Source organism: Somniosus microcephalus, chromosome 34 (assembly GCF_052327205.1).
Source record: "Somniosus microcephalus isolate GS21.2 chromosome 34, FLI_Smic_1.0, whole genome shotgun sequence".
NCBI lineage: Eukaryota > Metazoa > Chordata > Chondrichthyes > Squaliformes > Somniosidae > Somniosus > Somniosus microcephalus.
The window spans coordinates 7,071,223-7,092,419 of record NC_141020.1 but is presented as its reverse complement, the minus strand read 5'-3'; the positions used below and the strand labels follow the sequence as shown (position 1 = coordinate 7,092,419).

Below are 21,197 nucleotides of genomic sequence, written 5' to 3'. Positions count from 1 at the left end.
TCCCAAAACTCCAGGCCCCCCAATTTCATAGAAACATAGAAGATAGGAGCAGGAGTAGGCCATTCGGCCCCTCGAGCCCGCTCCGCCATTTAATGAGATCATGGCTGATCATCCAATTTTAGTACCCTGTCCCTGCCTTCTCTCCATATTCCTTGATCCCTTTAGCCTTAAGAAATATATCTAACTCCTTCCTGAATATATTTAATAAGTTGGCCTCAACTGCCTTCTGTGGTAGAGAATTCCAAAGGTTCACCACTTCCTGGGTGAAGAAATTCCTCCACATCTCTGTCCTAAATGGCTTACCCCTTATCCTTAGACTGTGACCCTTGATTCTGGACTCCCCTGCCATCGGGAACATCCTTCCTACATCTAGTCTGTTTAGTCCTGTAAGAATTTTATAAGTTTCAATGAGATCCCCTCTCATTCTTCTAAACTCCAGCGAGAATAAACCCAATCGACCCAATCCCTCCTCATACATCATTCCTGCCATCCCAGGTATCAGTCTGTTACAGGCTTCGTAACATCACCGCTAAAAATCAACTAATCTTAAAAGCAAATGGATGGTGGCAGTTGCCCCATGAGAGGATTTGAGTACAGGAGCAAGGATGCCTTACTACAGTTATACAGGGCCTTGGTGAGACCACACCTGGAGTACTGTGTGCAGTTTTGGTCTCCTTACCTAAGAGAGGATATACAGGAAACTTTGGTTTATCCGGAGGTTGTATGTCCGGAATACTTGATCTAACGGCAAAAATCAGGAGCCGTTTTTTTAGATCTCGTTCTTTTTTTTCCCCAGTCAGCCACTGCAAGGTCTGTAGCTATAGCAACAGCTTCAGCTAGAGACGCTTGCAGCTGCAGCCGGCTCTTTAGAAGCTGTTGCTAAGCAACAGTGTTTGTTATCAGATACGGAGATGAAAACCTCCATATGCTTCAACATTAACTTTGTATGTCCGGCAGTTTTGATAGATCGGCAATGCGCCGGTCCCGTCGGTGCTGGATATCACAAAGTTTCCTGTACTTGACATAGAGGGAGTGCAGTGAAGGTTCACCAGACCGATTCCTGGGATGGCAGGACTGTCGTATGAGGAGAGATTGGGTCGACTAGGCCTGTATTCACTAGAGTTTAGAAGAATGAGAGGGGATCTCATTGAAACGTATAAAATTCTGACCGGGCTAGACAGACTGGATGCAGGGAGGATGTTTCCCCTGGCTGGGGGTGTCTAGAATGAGGGGTCTCAGGATACGGGGTAGGACATTTAGGACTGAGATGAGAGATTTCTTCACTCGGAGGGTGGTGAACCTGTGGAATTCTCTACCACAGAAGGCTGTGGAGGCCAAGTCACTGAATATATTTAAGAAGGAGATAGATAGATTTCTAGACACAAAAGGCATCGAGGGGTATGGGGAGAGAGTGGGAATATGGTATTGAGATAGAGGATCAGCCATGATCATATTGAATGGCGGAGCAGGCTCGAAGGGCTGAATGGCCGACTCCTGCTCCTATTTTTCTATGTTTCTATTAAGGGATATGAGCCAAAGGCGGGTATATGGCGTTAGGTCGCAGATCAGCCATGATCTCATTGAATGGCGGAACAGGCTTGAGGGGCTCAATGGCCTCCTCCTGTTCCTGTCAACATGAGCAAATCCTGTTGAATTTACCTTAAGACTGCAGCCAGGAACTTTAACACTGGTTTCGTACAAAATTAAAGCTACTTTTAAGTACACCTGCAGGTCCAGCAGGGATCATGTCCCGGTCTGATGTGTGTCCAAAATGTTTTGGGGATGTTTTTTTGGTTATGTTCCTGCTGCTACTCAAGACTTTTGCATCTCATCCTGTTTTTGTTACCTCGGTCTGTTTTTCCTAAGTGCTAGTCTACGTGACGCAAATTTGTGTTTGTATTCAGGGTCGGTTTACAATCGCAGCGAAGCATCACATATCAATAGCCGAGATCTACGAGGGTGAGCTGGTGGACATCGAGAAAGTAGGTAACTGAGCTGTTGCGAGGAGGCTTTCCTGTAGACTTTACCATTTGTGCTGAATTGCCACGTAATCCTAAAGGTTGTCTCGGTCTCATTACTTGTCCATTTTTAATCCTTTACAGCGTGTGGGGACAGAAGGTCCCTGGGAGGTTGGTTCTAGTTATTGAAACGCACAGATCAGGAAAGGTCCCACGGTTAGTGCCTGATCTGTAGCGCTCTGATATCTTGAAATCCATAATGTATGAAAAATACTGAGGTGCTTTTGGTGGGAGGGGAAGAGTTATTCTCTCTGCTTCTGGAGGACTTGACTCTGTTAGGGTGTGCTCTCTCGGGTGCTGTGAAACAACCACAACCTGCATTTATATAGCGCCTTTTAACAATAGGAAAACATCCCAAGCTGCTTCACGGACGCAATTTTTAAGAAGCATCTTAAAGGAGGTGAAGACTGACGGAGAGAATTCCGAGGCGTGGGACCCTGGCAGCTGAAGGCACGGCCGCCGATGGTGGAGCGATGAAAATCAGGGATGCACAAGAGGCCAGAATTGGAGGAGCGCAGAGATCTCGGGTCCGGTGGGGGGGGGGGGGGGGGAGTGGTTGGTGGTTGTAGGGCTGGAGGAGATTCGAGATAGGGAGGGGAGGAGGCCACGGATTTGAAACTCATCAGTACATCACCCAAGTGATCAGTCATCACATGGAATTGACTGAGCGTCAGCAGGCCAATCGACTGCAGTGGGCATCGTAGGAGAGTCTGTTCCTGTCCTCGCTCAGGGTCTGTATGATTTTTTTTTTATATTTAACCTTCATATCATTGAGAAATAAGAAATGGGCTGAGTTATTGATAATTCAGTTTCAAAAATGTAGGTCTTTTAATGGCAGAATTTCATGCTATTCTAGTTCTGCCTGTCGAATGAAACTCTTCCCTCGTGACCGGCAAAATTCAGATTTGGTCTCATTTAGCAAATAGTTGGTTTATCACCGAAACGTGCTCAAAGCATGACTTTCCTTTTCAGGCAATAGCGCATTATGAACAGGCGGCCGATTACTACAGAGGTGAAGAATCCAACAGGTTAGCGGCGCTTTATCACTACGGAGTAAATTGGCAATGGGGTGGCCCAGGACTTGTGCATCATCTTTTTGAGTTGGAGGCTTTAGACTCTCGCTTTCACCCAACCAACCTCAACCAGGTTGTGTCGAGTTGCCACCTTTATAATCGCGCAGCACCTTGCTAAAAGGGGAGAGTTGTGCAACAGTCCTGTTCGCTCGATGTCTCCTTCCCCTTCCTCCTTTACTGGAGTAGTGATTTGTACGTAACACAAGAATTAGGAGCCAGGAGTAGGCCACGCGGCCCCTCGAGCCTGCTCCGCCATTCAATAAGATCGTGGCTAATCCTCCACCTCAACTCCACTTTCCCGCCCGATCTCCATACCCCTTGATTCCCCTAGAGTCCCAATATCCATTGTTCTCGGCCTTGAATATACAGGAAACTTTCGGTTTACCGGCACCTAAATAACCGGAAATCTCGGTTAACCGGCAAAATTCAGGAGTAGGTTCAGGTAACTTTTATGACTTGCCTTCCTCCATTTGTTGCTGTGCAAGGGTGTGGCTGCAGCTGTTGCTAATCTACAGAGACGCTTGCAACTTGTGGCCATTGTTCTGAAGCTGTTGCTAAGCAACAGGGTTTGTTGCTTTATACGGAGCTCTCAGCTCCGGATCTTTTACTATAGCTTTCGGTTATCTGGAATTTTTGATGAACCAGCACCACGTCGGTCCCATCCGTGCCGGATTTTTAAAAAAAAAGTTTCCTGTACTCAGCGACTGAGCATCCACAGCCCTCTGGGGCGGAGAATTCCAAAGATTCACCACCCTCTGAGTGACACAATTCCTCCTCATCTCCGGCTTAAACGGCCGACCCCTTATCCTGAGACTATGCCCCCTGGTTTTAGACTCTGTCCAGGGTAAATAACCTCTCGGTGTCTATCATGCCAATCCCCCTCAGAATCTTGCATGTTTCCTTGCGATCACCTCTCATTCTTCTAAACTCCAGGGAGTGTAGGCTCAATCTCTCCTCGTAGGACAGCCCTCTCATCCCAGCAATCACTCTAGTGAACCTTCGTTGCACTGCCTCTACCAGAATCTCTCTCTCTTCCCCCCCACCCGTGCCTATTTTCATGGGCCAGTCTAGGTAGTTGCGTGTCGGCAGGTGATTTTTAACTTGGACTTGCCACGGAGCCCAGTCCTGCCCTTGCACAGGCACTTCAGGGAGGTCACTGGATAGTGATGTAGAGTGGAATCCTTGGCTACCTTTCACACACTCTTGTTCCTTCCCCCGAGTCCGACAATGACCGTCCCTTAACCCCAAACTGTTCTCCCAGCTTCCTGTAAACAAGAATTTTTTCCCCCCTCTCTTTCTGTGCTGTCAGTCAATTGTCAGGTGGGCGGTCACCCACTTTGTTTTGGGCGGTTGGGGTGGGGGGCAATGTTTTTCCCCCTAAGGAAGGTCCTGTGCGGACCGCTCACCGGCTGTTGCCGCTGGGAGAGATTCCGCTGGGCGGCCGCGCAGCAAATTTAAAGGACCACCGCGCGCACAAAAAATTAGAGGGAACGTCGGTGGCGGGGGGGGGCGGGGGGCAAAAAAGAGGGAGATAGTCCACAGCAGGAAGACACTGGGTCCTGCTAATGGCCTCAACAGAAGCTTGCAAAGTAGGCTGTTCTGCAAGCTGTCCAATGGTCTAAATTGATCTCGAATGTCCTTTGCAAACCCTCTACATCCCTGTTAAATTTTGATCGTTTATTGTAATAAATAAATGTACATGCTTGTTTTCTATCTGTGCCTATTTCCTGCATACCGGCAGAATCTCCTGTGGCCTTCCTCACTGTCACCTGGTGGCTGCAGCCTGCAAATGCAGCATTCAGGTCTGTTTACCTAAAACAAAGACTTGCATTTCTATAGCGTCTTTCACGACCTCCGGACGCTCCAAAGCACTTTACAGCCAATGAAGTACTTTTTGAAGTGTCGTCACAGTTGTCATGTAGGAAACGCGGCAGCCAATTTGCACACAGCAAGCTCCCACAAACAGCAATGTGATAATGACCAGATCATCTGTTTTAGTGATGTTGGTTGAGGGATAAATTTTGGCTCGGGACACCGGGGAGAACTCCTCCCTGTTCTTCTTCAAAATATTGGCCGTGGGATCTTTTATGTCCACCTGACAAGGTCTCGGTTTAACGTCTCATCCGAAAGACGGGACCTCCGACAGTGCAGCGCTCCCTCAGCACTGCACTGGGAGTGTCTGCCTAGCTTTTTGTGCTCGGGCCTCCGGAGCGGGACTTGAACCCGCGACCTCCTGACTCCGAGGCGAGAGAGAGCGACCCACTGAGACACGGTTGCCTTAGTAACGGTTTACATAAACATTTTCAGTGTTAAATGTTGACCTAAAGAGAGTGAACAAAAATCATATCAAGCATGTGCATCATAAGGTTTTTTTTAAACATAATCTATAGATTGGCTCTTCATATCCTTGTATAGGTGCAGAAGAGTCCTGAATATATTTAGCCTATCGATTGTTTTTTTGCTTTGCAGTTCTGCGAATAAGTGTTTGCTGAAAGTCGCTACCTATGCCGCCCAGCTGGAGCAATATCCCAAAGCCGTAGAGATATATGAACAGGTGAGTGTTTGTTTGGTTTCATCTGGAGGGTGCTTGTCCCCTAGCTGCTTAACCTGGCAGAGCAGAACCGTTCAGTTTTTCTCCTAGTATGAGCTCCCCCTGATGAGTTGGTGGGTAACTGCTTTGCTCGGCATCATAGAGAGCAGCAAGGCCCAAGTTGGGATCCCTGTTAACTGATGTTGAGGCAGAGGTTGGGATGTCCCAGTTCGAACAGGACAGGAGCAGCCTCGAGCCTGTTCTGCCATTCAGTGAGATCACGGCCGATCTGTATCCTAACTCTATTTACCCGCCTTGGTTCCGTAACCCTTAATACCCTTGCCTAGCAAAGACCTATCAAGCTCAGTTTTGACACTTTCAATTGACCCCCAGCCTCAACAGCTTTTCGGGAGAGAGTTCCAGATTTCCACTATCCTTTATGTGAAGAAGTGCTTCCTGACATCACCCCTGAACGGCCTGGCTCTAATTTTAAGGTTATGCCCACTTGTTCTGGACTCCCCCCGCCCCCCCCCCCCCCCCCCCCCAACCAGAGGAAATAGTTTCTCTCTACAGGAAACTTTCGATTTACCGGCACCTAAATAACCGGAAATCTCAGTTAACCGGCAAAATTCAGGAGTAGGTTCAGGTAAGTTTTATTACTTGCCTTCCTCCATCTGTTGCTGTGCAAGGGTGTGGCTGCAGCTGTTGCTAAGCTACAGAGACGCTTGGAACTTTTGGCCATTGTCCTGAAGCTGTTGCTAAGCAACAGGGTTTGTTGCTTTATACGGAGCTCTCAGCTCCGTATCTTTTACTATAGCTTTCGGTTATCCGGAATTTTTGATGAACCGGCACCACGTCGGTCCCGTCCGTGCTGGATTTAAAAAAAGTTTCCTGTATCTCTACCCTATCCACTCTCTTAATCATCTTAAACATCTCAATTAGATCGCCCCCTTAATCTTCTATTCTCTAAGGAATGCAAGATTAGTCTATGCAGCCTGTCTTTGTCATTTAACCAGGTTGGTCTCAGCGAGTGGGGAGAAATCAGCCCGGATTCCTACTCCTGATCACAATCTATTGACCCTTGCTGGAAAGAGTGTGTGACTGATGGACAAGGCAGAATGATCTGACAACACCCACTGTCTAGGCTTCCACTGGGTGCTGGATTGAGGTGCCAGAGAGCTGCCGACACCTTTGGAGGAGCAGACCAGCATGAGTTAGGAGGAGAACATGGGGGAAGAGGGACCAAATACCTAAAAGTCCGTCAGGTTTTAGACTCTGAACTCAGTAACCTTTTGCTTCCCAAATTGCAAAGCTGGGCAGTGTGTTTGTGGAACTCGTTCCTGGGATGGGGAGATTGTCCTATGAAGAGAGATTGAGTAGACTAGGCCTATATTCTCTGGAGTTTAGAAGAATGAGAGGTGATCTCATTGAAACATACACAATTCTTACAGGGCTATGTAGGGAGGATGTTTCCCCCTGGCTGGGGAGTCTAGAACCAGGGGTCACAGTCTCAGAATAAGGGGTCGGCCATTTAGGACTGCGATGAGGAGGAATTTCTTCACTCAGGGTGGTGAATCTTTGGCATTCTCTACCCCAGAGGGCTGTGGAGGCTGAGTAGTTCTGTAATCATAAGTTATAGAGCTACCTTTACTTTTTATCTCTGGTCGTCTAGTTTCTAGTATGTTTGCATTGTTAATTTCTTGATCAGCCAGCCCTGGTCCAAGGTGCTTTTTTGAATGTGCTTCGTGCTTGCTGAGGTGAACTTGGCTCGCATTTAAGTGAGGCTGGAGTTGAGGCTTTTAAAAGTTTTGGCAATAAGATGGAGTCTGGTGGGGGTGCGGCCAGCAGAACTGTTTCCTCCCCCCCCCCCCCCCCCCCCCCCCCAAAAAAAAAATCCTGTCGGGGCTATGAAGTCCCAGCTTGCAGTTGTTGTCGCTGGACTGTCCAGTGACCTGTAATGTAACTGACCTGAATCAGTCATATGAAATAATACTGAGCGGCCTGCGGGTGGCGCTGTCCAGGGAGAGTATAAATACTCGGGCACGGGCCCAGCTTGCGCAGGACATTCTTAACAGGAACTAGTGAAGGACACAACTAGACCTCCATGTTGTAAAACAGTTGATTAAAGCTTTGTTTAACACTGAGACCAAGTGCCTAGTAGTTTTCTAATGTCAGTAACCACATGGTATTTACGGCACAGAAACAGGCCATTCGGCCAACTGGTCTGTGCCAGTGTTTATGCTCCACACGAGCCTCCTCCCACCCCTCTTCATCTCACCCCGTTAACAGACCCTTCTATTCCTTTCTGTTTATCGAACTTCCCCTCAATTGTATCTATGCTAGCCGCATCAACCACTCCGTGATAGCGAGTTCCGCATTCTCAACACTCTCTGGGTAAAGAACATAAGAAATAGGAGCAGGAATAGGCCACTTGGCCCCTCGAGCCTGCTCCGCCGGTCAATAAGATCATGGCTGATCTTGGGCTCAAAGCCACTTCCCTGCCCGCTCCCCAAACCCCTTCCCTCCCTAATCTTGCAAAAATCTGTCTATCTCCACCTTAAATGTATTTAATGACCCAGCTTCCACGGCTCTCTGGGGCAGAGAATTCCACAGATTTGCGACCCTCTGAGAGAAGAACCAATATTGCTGTCTAAAGTTGCCTGCCCACCACCATCTTTAGCCTGTTGCATTCAGTTTTTATTGGTGTATGAAAAGTTTGCCTCTCCCCTCCCGTCGTCGTCTTCCTCCTTTTTCCTCCCTCCCCTTTTTTTTCCCCCAGTTCATTGCGTTTGATTCGTGCAGCGAATTTATGCTATTCTACCCCACAGGTAGGCACTACTGCCATGGACAGCCCGCTCCTGAAGTACAGCGCTAAAGAATACTTCTTTAAAGCCGCTCTCTGCCATTTCTGCGTCGACATGTTAAACGCTAAGGTACGTCGGTGCCAGAAAAACAAGTTCAATTGGTTGATATTCTGCCTCCGAGTGGTTTGGAACTGATTTAATTTAATGCTAACGTTTTCTGAGGTGATTTAAACGATGGGGAGTGTGGGCAAATGCTGCCCTTGTGTAGTTGTTGCTGTGGTTCATAGAATCAGAGAAATTTTACGGCACAGAAGGAGGCCATTCGGCCAATCGTGTCCGTGCCGACCAAGAAAGAGCTGACATGAATCTTGTCATTCATGTGGAAATGATACTGGGCGGCCTGCTGGTGGCGCTGTCCAGGGAGAGTATAAATACTCTGGCACGGGCCCAGCTTGCTCAGGACATTCTTTAACAGGAACTAGTGAAGGACACAACTAGACCTCCATGTTGAAAAACAGTTGATTAAAGCTTTGTTTAACGCTTAGACCAAGTGACTAGTAGCTTTCTTAAGTCAAGAACTATCCAGCCTAATCCTACTTTCCAGCTCTTGGTCCGTAGCCCTGTAGGTTACGGCACTTCAAGTGAATATCCAAGTACTTTTTAAATGTGATGAGGGTTTCTACCTCGACCACCCTTTCAGGCAGAGTTCCAGACCCCCACCACCCTCTGGGTGAAAAAAAGTCCTCGATTCCCCTCTAAACCTCCGACCAGTTACTTTAAATCTGTGCCCCCTGGTTATTGACCTCTCTGCTAAGGGAAATAGGTCCTTCCTACCCACTCTTATCTAGGCCCCTCATAAGGTTGGAGAATAAGACAGTGTGTGAAAGTTATATACAGTATCCCGTGCTTATAACTGTCCTGGGGCAGATTTTCGAGTGGTGTAAGTTTTAAAAGCCATGGGGATAGAGTTTCCTGGGGGAAGAACATAACATAAGAAGTAGGAGCAGGAGTAGGCCATACGGCCCCTCGGGCCTGCTCTGCCATTCAATAGGATCATGGCTGATCCGAACCTAGACTAACGTCCACTTCCCTGCCCGCTCCCTGTAACCCCTAATTCCCTTATCAGCTAGGAAACTGTCTATCTCCGTTTTAAATTTATTTAATGTCGCAGCTTCCACAGCTCTCTGGGGTAGCAAATTCCATAGATTTACTACCCTCTGAGTGAAGAAGTTTCTCCTCATCTCAGTTTTGAAAGGGCAGCCCCTTATTCTAAGATTATGCCCCCTAGTTCTAGTCTCACCCATCAGTGGAAACATCCTCCCCGCATCCACCCGATCAAGCCCCCTCACAATCTTATATGTTTCGATAAGATCGCGCCTCATTCTTCTGAATTCCAATGAGTAGAGGCCCAACCTACTCAACCTTTCCTCATAAGTCAAGGGGGGGGGGCGGGGGGGGGAGAGGTTATCGTGATCTCCCGCCATACATTTGGCAGATGATTAGCGGAAATGCTGGAGGAAACTGCAGTTTCTGCCGTTTTCCCCGAGCTTACGGCTGCAGAAATCCCAAGCAGACGTCTCGTGTCAACATGCCGCAGCCCTGTCCTTTTGACACCGAAGAGGTTCTGCCCATGTGTGAGCTCGAGGCGTTGGGCGCTTCCGTTGATCGGATCCGCTCTTGTTTGGAGAGATGCGAAGCTCGGGAAAAGCCCTGCCCGTTGACTGGCGCGAGGAAGATGGTTGGGGGGTCTGGTTCTTCCAATGGAATACCCGCTCGCACTTCTGCGTTCCAGAGATGCCTTTTTTTTTGTATCTAATCAGAACAACCTTCATCCAGAACTGTGTCTCATTCTGCAGCTGGCAATGACAAAATACGAGGAAATGTTCCCGGCCTTCTCGGATTCCAGGGAGTGCAAACTGGTTAAGAAACTCCTGAATGCTTTTGAAGAGCAGAACGTTGATGGTTACACTGATGCAGTAAGTGTTTTGGGATTTTGAGGCGAGGCAAGTCAGCACCGAGCAGCTAGCACAGACTGATACCTGGGATGGCAGGAATGACATATGAGGAGAGATTGGGTCGATTGGGCTTATATTTGCTAGAGTTTAGAAGAATGAGAGGGGATCTCATTGAAACTTATAAAATTCTAACAGGACTAGACAGACTAGATGCAGGAAGGATGTTCCCGATGGCGGGGGAGTCCAGAACCAGGGGTCACAGTCTAAGGATAAGGGGTAAGCCATTTAGGACAGAGATGAGGAGGAATTTCTTCACCCAGAGAGTGGTGAACCTGTGGAATTCTCTACCACAGAAGGCAGTGGAGACCAATTCATTAAATATATTCGAGAAGGAGTTAGATATATTTCTTAAGGCTAAAGGGATCAAGGGATATGTGGAGAAAGCAGGGACAGGGTACTGAATTTGGATGATCAGCCATGATCGCATTGCATGGTGGAACAGGCTCGAGGGGCCGAATGGCCTACTCCTGCTCCTATCTTCTATGTCTGTGTTTCTACGACATTGGTTAATGCCCCGTGCAGTGCCAAGTGGTTTTGGTCAAAGCTTGCGACCAGCGTTTAAATAAAATGAGAATGAAACACCGAACTCTGGTTTGTACTGGGACCATGGGAGTATTTTCCTTTTGCTCTGTACCTGTTCAGTCCATGCATTTTTTTTTTTTTATTGTTCGAGGAAGGAAGAAAAAAACGTTTATTCCACCTCCCTACGCAGTGTAGTTTCTGCAGCCGGGGCAATGACCTTCCATCCAATTCTGGTTTGCCGTATAGCGCAGTTTACTGATTGCCTACATTAGACTACAGTTCAAAAATAATAAGCAGCGCTTTGGGAGGTCCCACGGACAGGATGAGATTCTGTCTCCCTTCCTATGCCGAGGCAAAGAAGCTTATAATACTTGGCGTACCTTTTAACATTGAAATTGTAATCTCTTCCATCTATTGGCCAGAATTTAAATTTTGCACAAGTCCGCAGAGCTCTCAACTGGAGGGTGCGAGACCGCGGTGTTGCACAGCAACTGATTGCAGTCTCACCAGGCCAGTTGGAAAATCTGTCGACCAAAACAGATTTCGGCCTTTGTCCGTTGATAACACGCACAGAACTGAGCTCCGAGCCAGCTGACGCGGCATTCAGTCTGTTGACCGTTGATCAGAACTGACAGCATCCTCTGAAGTGCACTCATTTTGACACACACAAACATAGAAACATAGGAGCAGGCGTAGGAGAAAAATAGGAGCAGAAGTCGGCCACTCGGCCCTTCGAGCCTGCTCCGCCATTCAATATGATCATGGCTGATCCTCTATCTCAATACCATATTCCCACTCTCTCCCCATACCCCTTGATGCCCTTTGTGTCTAGAAATCTATCGATCTCCTTCTTAAATATATTCAGTGACTTGGCCTCCTCAGCCTTCTGTGGTAGAGAATTCCACAGGTTCACCACCCTCTGAGTGAAGAAATTTCTCCTCATCTCAGTCCTAAATGTCCCACCCCCGTATCTTGAGACTGTGACCCCTCGTTCTAGTCCCCCCAGCCATAGAAACATAGAAAAGCAGGAGCATGACACGGATGTCATTAACTAACAAAGTACAGGAAACTTTGTGCTATCCGGCACCCATGGGACCGAGCTACTGCCGTTTTTTTTAAAAGCTCTGGATAGACCAGCGTCAATGTTATCAGATAGGAGCTTTTCATCGCAGTATCTGACCACAAACACTGTTGCTCGGCAACAGCTTGTAAACACTCTGCCTGTGGCTTGGAATCGTCTCTGAAGCTGTTGCTAAGCGACAAAGACGCTTTCTAGAGCCTGCCTGTGAAAAGAATGCTAGGAGAAAAAAAAACACCTAACTAAAACGGCTGCTGATTTCTGCCGTTAGATCAAAGTTGCCGGACATTCAACTTCCGGATAGCACAAAGTTTCCTGTACCTTGTACAGCGGTGTTGGAAATGGGAAGGTTATCGGCAAAGGATTCTGCATAAGGCGGGACGGGGGGTCTTCAGAAATGCGTTGAACATGATGAGGTTAGGTCGCTCAAGGACAGTTTGTTCTTTGTTTCCCACAAGTATTTCCATACCAGATGACTGAAGTATCTCTCCAATCCCACGCCCACGTGCTTGATAGCTCAGCAGGTGAATGCACTGCTGTTGAAAGAACGACGTGCATTTCTATAGCGCCTTTCACCACCTCCGGACGCCCCAAAGCGCTTCACAGCCAGTGAAGTACTTTTTGAAGTGTAGCCGCTGTTGTAATGTGGGAAACGCGGCAGCCAGTCTGCGCACAGCAAGCTCCCGCAAACAGCAACGTGATAATGACCCGATCATCTGTTTCAGCGATGTAGATTGAGGGATAAATATTGGGCCCCCCAGGACACCGGGGTGAACTCCCCCCCCCCCCCCCCCCCCTCCCCCGCTCTTCTTCGGAAAACGAGCCGTGGGATTCTTTACGCCCACCCGAGGGGGCAGACGGGGCCTCGGTTTAACGCCTCATCCGGAAGGCAGCACCTCCGACCGTGCAGCACTCCCTCAGCACTGCACTGGGAGTGTCAGCCTGGGTTTTTGTGCTCGAGTCTCTGGAGTGGGACTCGAACCCACGACCTCGTGACTCCGATGCTGCCAACGTTCCAGGGCACATCACCGGGTGAGAGAAACCTATTGAAGCCGCCTGTTTTTTCCCTTTGCAGGTGAAGGAGTACGATTCCATCTCGCGGCTGGACCAGTGGTTGACTACAATGCTTCTACGTATCAAGAAGACCATCCAGGGGGAAGAGAGTGACTTGCGTTAAGGGGCAACTGTTTATATATACATATATTTTACAAAAAAAATCTCAATGTTCAAAACCCAACAAGTGTGCGGGGCGCGCAGGGGGGGTGGGTTGGTGAAAGATGGTTATTTTGATGAAAAATACACTGCGAATCAGAAAAGTGAAGTAACATTCCAGAATTGGAAGTGTTTGAACAATTTTTTGCATTTATTCGGTAATGAAATGTTTTTGCTTGCTGTTTGGGCTGGCATGAGCTGTATTTTTTTAAAACAGAACAGTTGTGAACCATAGATTTTGCCCCTTCTAACCTTCTCGCAGAAGTCCTGTGTATAAATGCCATTTGCCCGTTAAATTAATGGCATTAACTTGACGTGTGGTTAAAAAAAAAAACTAACTAAAGTAACTCAAAATATAACGTGAAATTAGAGAGAGGAGCGAGAGTGATTGCCTTATTCGCTCTGCGCTGTTTATCAGCATGCATTTTGCTAGTTGGCTAGCTGATCGTTGTCCAGCAGCCCCTGCTGAAAGAGTGCTGACTCGAGGACAGGATCGGCCTTAGTTGTGGTGCCTTCTGCAGTCGAATAGCCAGCTGCCGTTCGCTATCTAGGGCTCGCGCGCATTCCTGCTGGGATTGGTTGGCCCAGGTTTGTCGGGGAGGGGTTTTTGGCTCGTGGCAGGGGGGAGGGGGGGTGGGGAAACGAGGGTGGGGCAGCAGTCAGCTAAATTATATACACGTTTTAACCTGCATGTTCGTGCACTACTCACAGCAGGTGCTGTTGAACCTCTTTACAGTAGTTCGTTTAAAGTGCTTTTAGGGGCAGCACTGGTGGCGGGCTAGTGCGGACATGGCATCGCGTTGCACACACAGCTCTGGTCTAGACGGAGCAGCTCCCCGGGGAAATGTCAATCTACTGTCCACAGGAGATCTGGCGGGAGGATGGTTGCTGTCGTATGTGGGGAGGAGTGTGGGTTTGGAGTTTAGCTCGTTACAACCATTGTATAAATGCACAATATTATCATTTTTAAATCTGAATAAATGAAGTTACACCAAGCTTTTTCTTGCCTCCTGTGTTTTTTTTGCTGGAGTGTTCAGTTCATTCTTACTCAAAGAACTTCAGCTCAGGATCTCGCATTCTCTTTTATATGTCTGCACTGTCTACTGGTTTCTGCTGGGCCAGTTGGGATGCTCCAGTCGCTCTGGACTGAGGGGGTAGTGGGGGGAAGGGAGAATGAGCCAGGGTTCCTGGATTTGTTTTCATTGGAGCAAAGGAGGTTGAGGGGCGATTAAATAGAGGTGTACAAGATTATGACTGGTTTGGATAGGCTAGACGGGGAAAGGCTGTTCCCACTAGTTGATGGTACAAGGACTAGGGGACACAGATTTAAGGTTTTGGGCAAGAGATACGGGGGGGATGTGAGGAAAAACTTTTACGCAGCGAGTGGTGAGGACCTGGAACTTGCTGCCGACAGAAGTGGTGGAAGCGGAGACACTCAATGTTTTCAAGGGGAGACTGGATAGGCATTTGAGGGAAATAAACTTACGGGGATAGAGCGGGGTGGGGGGGAATGGGACTGATTAGATCGCTCCACAGAGAGCCGACACGGACTCGATGGGCCGAGTGGCCTCCTCCTGTGACTCTGACTCCTGCTCGCTCTCCAGGGGCCGTGGTTGGAGGACGTGGGCGTCCGCTGAAACTAGAATCGGGCTCAACTGATGAACTTTGTAATGGTGTAGCGCACATTGTCCAGCTCCTGAGAATAGCCACTTGGATGATGCCTGCCTGTGGAGGGGGGTGGGTTGTAACCGATGCCTGTGGAATCCATGCCTCCCCCCCCCCCCCCCCCCCCCCAATAACAAGTACAGAGCCCGTACCCTAGCAGGGGAAAACACTGCCATTTTTAAACACAAAGTTCTATTCCTGCGTTTCTACTATAAATACAAATTCGATACTTTTATGGAATGAAAGGCTCGCATTTCTCTAGCGCCTTTCATGACCACAGGACGTCCCAAAGAACTTTACAGCCAATGAAGTACTTTTTGGAGTGTAGTCACTGTCATAATGTGGGAAACGCAGCAGCCAATTTGCGCACAGCAAGCTCCCACAAATAGCAATGTGATCATGACCAGATCATCTGGTTTTTTTTAAGTGAGGTTGATTGAGGGATAAATATTGTCCCAGGACACCGGGGAGAACGCCCGTCCCCCGCTTCGAAATAGTGGCCGTGGGATCTTTCCCATCCACCCGAGAGAGCAGACGGGGCCTCGGTTTAACGTCTCATCCAAAAGACGGCACCTCAGACAGTGCGGCACTCCCTCAGCACTGCACTGTCTGGATTTATGTGCTCAAGTCTCTGGACTGGGGACTCGAACCCACAACCATATGGAAATCTCAGTGTAATTTCCCACAAATGAGGTGACACTTAATACAACTGAAATCTCACTCCCTATTATTTCCATATCATGGAAATTCCATAAAGGCTTGACAGGAAGGCTGAAATAAAACCAATTAATGCATTCACACCCAGGCACATTCCACTTGCAAATAAAAAAGGTATGCAAAGTTGCAACTCGTTTTGAAGCAAGTAAACCTTCATTTACATTACAATCAACCGAGCGTTCCCCAGATAATAAGATTTTAAAACCGCATTTTAGCAGCGTGTTGTATTCCAAGGAGGACAAATGCTAAATAAACACAACCTGATACCTGGGATGGCAGGAATGACGTACGAGGAGAGATTGAGTCGATTAGGCTTATATTTGCTAGAGTTTAGAAGAATGAGAGGGGATCTCATTGAAACTTATAAAATTCTAACAGGACTAGACAGACTAGATGCAGGAAGGATGTTCCCCATGGCGGGGAGTCCAGAACCAGGGGTCACAGTCTAAGGATAAGGGGTAAGCCATTTAGGACAGAGATGAGGAGGAATTTCTTCACCCAGAGAGTGGTGAACCTGTGGAATTCTCTACCACACAAGGCAGTTGAGGCCAATTCATTAAATATATTCAAGGAAGAGTTGGATGTATTAAGGCTAAAGGGATCAAGGGATATGGGGAGAAAGCAGGGACAGGGTACTGAATTTGGATGATCAGCTATGATCTCATTAAATGGCAGAACAGGCTTGAGGGGCCGAATGGCCTACTCCTGCTCCTATCTTCTATTTTTCTATGTAACTGTTACTCTTAGAAACCATCAGCTGGGGAAACTGGTTGGTTTACAATGCTGGTTTGCTTTGCCCAATAGTGCAGCAAGTCTTTAGAATAATCTCAACGTTTATGGGAGCTCCGCAGCTTTCTGATTCGGTATACATGTAATTTAATTCCCTTGATGTACTATAGATACTTTTTTTAAACTTCTAAATTAAGTTGTCCAACTTTAAAGAAACTTATTTTCTTTTAAGAAGTTATTTAGTCAGCTGTGGTTCAGTGGGTCGCAGTCCTGCCTCTGTGTCAGAAGGTTGTGGGTTCGAGTCCCCACTCCAGAGACTTGAGCACAAAAATCCAGGCTGACGCTCCCAGTGCAGTGCTGAGGGAGCGCTGCACTGTCGGGGGTGCCGTCTTTCGGATGAGATGTTAAACCAAGGCCCCGTCTGACACCTCAGGTGGACGTAAAAGATCCCTTGGCATTATTTCGAAGAAGAGCAGGGGAGTTAACCCCGGTGTCCTGTCCCAATATTTATCCCTCAACAAAACATCGCTAAAAAACAAATGATCTGGCCATTATCACATTGCTGTTTGTGGGAGCTTGCTGTGCGCAAATTGGTTGCCGCGTTTCCCACATTACAACAGTGACTCCACTTCAAAAGTACTTCATTGGCTGTAAAGCGCTTTGGGACGGCTGGTGGTCGTGAAAGGCGCTATAGAAATGCGAGTCTTTAACTCCTTAAAAATCTCAACAACCTGCATTTATATAGCGCCTTTAAGGTTGTAAAACGTCCCACGGTGCTTCCCGGGAATGTTATAAGACGAAAGATTTGACAATACAAGTCTTTTTCAAGTAAAATAAAAACAGAAAATGCTGGAGATACTCAGCCGGTCAGGCAGCATCTGTGGAGAGAGAAACAGAGTTAACGTTTCAGGTCGATGACCTTTCATCAGAACTGGAAAAAGTTGAGCGATGGAACCGGTTTTAAGCAAGTACAGAGGCGGGGAGGGGAGGAGAGAACAAAAGGGACGGCCTGTGATAGGGTGAAAGGCAGGAGTGGTTAAATGACAAAAGGGACGATGATGTGAGGCAAAAGGAGTTGTACATCTGCAGTATTTTGCATTTGTATTAGTGTTTAAGTCTTTTCTGACGGAATCCAGATTGGGATTGTATTTGCAGTCTAAAAGTTGGGGTTTCAGTCAGTGGGTAACACCATTGCCTCCGAGTCAGAAGGTTGTGGGTTCAAGTCCCACTCCAGAGACTCGAGCACAAAATCCAGACTGACGCTCCCAGTGCAGTGCTGAGGGAGTGCCGCACTGTCGGAGGTGCCGTCTTTCGGATGAGACATTAACCGAGGCCTCGTCTGCCCACTAAAAGATCCCACGGCACTATTTTGAAGAAGAGCAGGGGGGGAGTTATCCCCAGTGTCCTGGGGCCAATATTTATCCCTCAATCAACATCACTAAAAACAGATGATCTGGTCATTATCACATTGCTGTTTGTGGGAGCTTGCTGTGCGCAAATTGGCTGCCACGTTTCCCACATTACAAAAGTGACTACACTTCAAAAAGGACTTAATTGGCTGTGAAGCGCTTTGGGACGTCCGGTGGCCGTGAAAGGCGCTATAGAAATGCAAGTCTTTTTCTTTAACTCCTTAGAAATCTCTATACAGTACAAGTGTTGGATTTCTGACAGAATTGCAAGGTGGATTGTAGCCGCAGTTTAAAAGTTGGGGGTTTATTCAGCTTGAATTTGATGCAGTGCAAGTTGTTTCAAAATTCTCATCCTTGTTTTCAAATCCCTCCATGGCCCTCGCCCCCCTCCCTATCTCTGTAATCTCCTCCAGCCCCACAACCCCCTCGAGATCTCTGCGCTCCTCCAATTCTGCCCTTTTGAGCATCCCCGATTTCCATCGCTCCACCATTGGCGGCCGTGCCTTCAGCTGCCTGGGCCCCGAGCTCTGAAACTCCCTTCCTAAACCACTCTGCCTCTCTCTCTTCCTTTAAGACGCTCCTTAAAACTGACTGCTTTGACCAAGCATTTGTCCACCTGCCCGAATTTATCCTTATGTGGCTCGGTGTCAAATTTTTGTTTGATAATCGCTCCTGTGAAGCGCCTTGGGATGTGTTACTATGTTAAAGGCGCTATATAAATACAATTTGTTGTTATAAAAACAGAGAATGCTGGAAACGCTCAGCGGGTCAGGCAGCATCTGCGCGGAGCGAGAAACAAGAGTTTAATATTTCAGGTCGAGTTAACATCTCTTAACTTTTTCCAGTTCTGAGGAAGGGTTGTGGGCCTGAAACGTTTAACTCTTGTTTTTCTCTCTCTCTCTGCGGAGGCTGCTGAGCATTTACAACATTTTTATGTTTTTTTAAGTTCAGATTTCCAGCATCCTCAGTACTTTTATACCAGCTATTGTTGGCCTTCATAGCGAGAGGATTCGAGTACAGGAGCAAGGATGTCTTGCTGCAGTTGTACAGGGCCTTGGTGAGACCACACCTTGAGTATTGTGTGCAGTTTTGGTCGTCTTATCTGAGGAAGGATGTTCTTGCCATGGAGGGAGTGCAGCGAAGATTCACCAGGCTGATGCCTGGGATGGCAGGAATGACGTATGAGGAGAGATTGGGTCGATTAGGCTTATATTTGCTAGAGTTTAGAAGAATGAGAGGGAATCTCATTGAAACTTATAAAATTCTAACAAGACTAGACAGACTAGATGCAGGAAGGATGTTCCCGATGGCGAGGGAGTCCAGAACCAGGGGGTCACGGTCTAAGGATAAGGGGTAAGCCATTTAGGACTGAGATGAGGAGGAATTTCTTCACCCAGAGAGTGGTGAACCTGTGGAATTCTCTACCAAAGAAGGCAGTAGAGGCCAATTCATTAAATATATTCAAGAAGGAGTTGGATATATTTCTTAAGGCTAAAGGGATCAAGGGATATGGGGGGAAAGCAGGGACAGGGTACTGAATTTGGATTAACAACAGAAAATGCTGGAAAAACTCAGCAGGTCAGGCAACATCCGTGGAGAGAAATTTGAGTTGACGTTTCGGGTTGGACCCTTCTTCAAAACTGGAAAGGAAAGAAACTAGATCGAAGGCAGGGCTGCGATCAGACAAAAGAATAAAAGAAACAAAAGAAGTAAAAGAGATTAGAAGCTGGACGAGATGGTAATAGGCTGGGGTTAGGTGTAAAGTGTACTGGCAGGGCAAAAGATAGCTGCCAGGTGAGAGAGAGAAACAAAAGGAAAGGGGGGGGGGGAAAGGAGTGGAACAATTACAAGAGAATTACAACTCAAATTTCTCTCCACGGATGTTGCCTGACCTGCTGAGTTTTTCCAGCATTTTCTGTTGTTATTTCGGATTTCCAACATCTGCAGTATTTTGCTATCGTACTGAATTTGGATGATCAGCCATGATCTCATTAAATGGCGGAACAGGCTCGAGGGGCCGAATGGCCTACTCCTGCTCCTATCTGTAAAGTCCGCGCCTCAATAATACACGGACTTCGGGAGAACAGTTTAACAGGTACTTTACTGAACAGGAGGCAGCGTCAGACTGAAAATACAGAAGCCTGCTAGGGCCTTTTATACAGGGGTGGTCACTGCCGGTACTGCAGTCTAAGACCAGTTATTCCCTTAAAGGTACATACACACTATCTTCTATGTTTCTCTGCAGAGGCTGCTGAGCATTTACAACATTTTCATGTTTTTTTAAGTTCAGATTTCCAGCATCCTCACTACTTTGCCAGTTGTTGTTGTTGTGGTGGTTGCCTCGGCAATCCTGGCCGGCCGCCATCTTTGATACGGGTAGTGGGGCTGTTGAGGGGAGCGCCTCAGACGTCATCGTGGAGCGACGGGCAGGGGAGGCTCCCTCCTACGGGGTCGGTTGCGGTGGTGCCTGAGGCGGGCGATGGCCGGGCGGCGGCCTCCTCCCCCGAGCGGCCTGTGCGGGGCCTGCCCTTTGCTGGAGGATAGCTTCAGCCGCCTCTCGTCGCAGAGCAACCTGTACGGCCTGGCCGCCCTGGCCCGGGACGGTGGAGGAGGTGGATGTGACCTGCTGGCCGCCACCCTGAAGGGGAAGGTGTTGTGCTTCAGGTACCAGGACCTGAGGCAGAAAATCCGGCCCGTGGCCAAGGAGGTGCCCTTCACCTACATCCCAGGTAGTGGGACCAGGCCTCACTTCACCCCCACACACACAGACCCTTCCCAATCCCAGCCTCTCCCAATCTCATCATTGGATTCCCAGCCTCTCCCACTCCCATCATTGGATTCCCAGCCTTTCCCAATCTCATCATTGGATTCCCAGCCTCTCCCACTCCCATCATTGGATTCCCAGCCTCTCCCACTCCCAGCGTTGGATTCCCAGCCTCTCCCACTCTCAGCATTGGATTCCCAGCCTCTCCCACTCCCATCATTGGATTCCCAGCCTCTCCCACTCCCAGCATTGGATTCCCAGCCTCTCCCACTCCCATCGTTGGATTCCCAGCCTCTCCCACTCCCATCGTTGGATTCCCAGCCTCTGCCACTCCCAGCGTTGGATTCCCAGCCTCTGCCACTCCCAGCATTGGATTCCCAGCCTCTCCCACTCCCAGCATTGGATTCCCAGCCTCTGCCACTCCCAGCGTTGGATTCCCAGCCTCTGCCACTCCCAGCGTTGGATTCCCAGCCCCTCCCACTCCCAGCATTGGATTCCCAGCCTCTCCCACTCCCAGCGTTGGATTCCCAGCCTCTCCCACTCCCAGCATTGGATTCCCAGCCTCTCCCACTCCCAGCGTTGGATTCCCAGCCTCTCCCACTCCCAGCGTTGCATTCCCAGCCTCTCCCAATCTCATCATTGGATTCCCAGCCTCTCCCAC

General features: G+C 48.3%; 2 protein-coding genes across 3 annotated transcripts in view; both read left to right on the top strand.

The window, feature by feature from the left end:
- LOC147096701 (alpha-soluble NSF attachment protein) overlaps nucleotides 1-14,248 on the top strand; it is a 40,384-nt gene extending 26,136 nt beyond the window's left edge. Inside the window, exons 5-10 of one of the 2 annotated variants that reach the window (XM_085973299.1) lie at nucleotides 1,905-1,982; nucleotides 2,991-3,046; nucleotides 5,561-5,645; nucleotides 8,450-8,554; nucleotides 10,282-10,401; nucleotides 13,116-14,248. In XM_085973299.1, coding sequence (XP_085829425.1) covers nucleotides 1,905-1,982; nucleotides 2,991-3,046; nucleotides 5,561-5,645; nucleotides 8,450-8,554; nucleotides 10,282-10,401; nucleotides 13,116-13,217 — 546 coding nt within the window. In that variant the 3' untranslated portion in view covers nucleotides 13,218-14,248. The remainder of the gene's footprint in view (nucleotides 1-1,904; nucleotides 1,983-2,990; nucleotides 3,047-5,560; nucleotides 5,646-8,449; nucleotides 8,555-10,281; nucleotides 10,402-13,115) is intronic. The other variant, XM_085973300.1, reaches the window with a different exon arrangement.
- Nucleotides 14,249-20,159: 5,911 nt separating this feature from the next.
- kptn (kaptin (actin binding protein)) overlaps nucleotides 20,160-21,197 on the top strand; it is a 31,926-nt gene continuing 30,888 nt past the window's right edge. Inside the window, exon 1 of the mRNA XM_085973298.1 lies at nucleotides 20,160-20,501. Within this exon, the coding sequence (XP_085829424.1) occupies nucleotides 20,252-20,501 (250 nt within the window). The 5' untranslated portion in view covers nucleotides 20,160-20,251. The remainder of the gene's footprint in view (nucleotides 20,502-21,197) is intronic.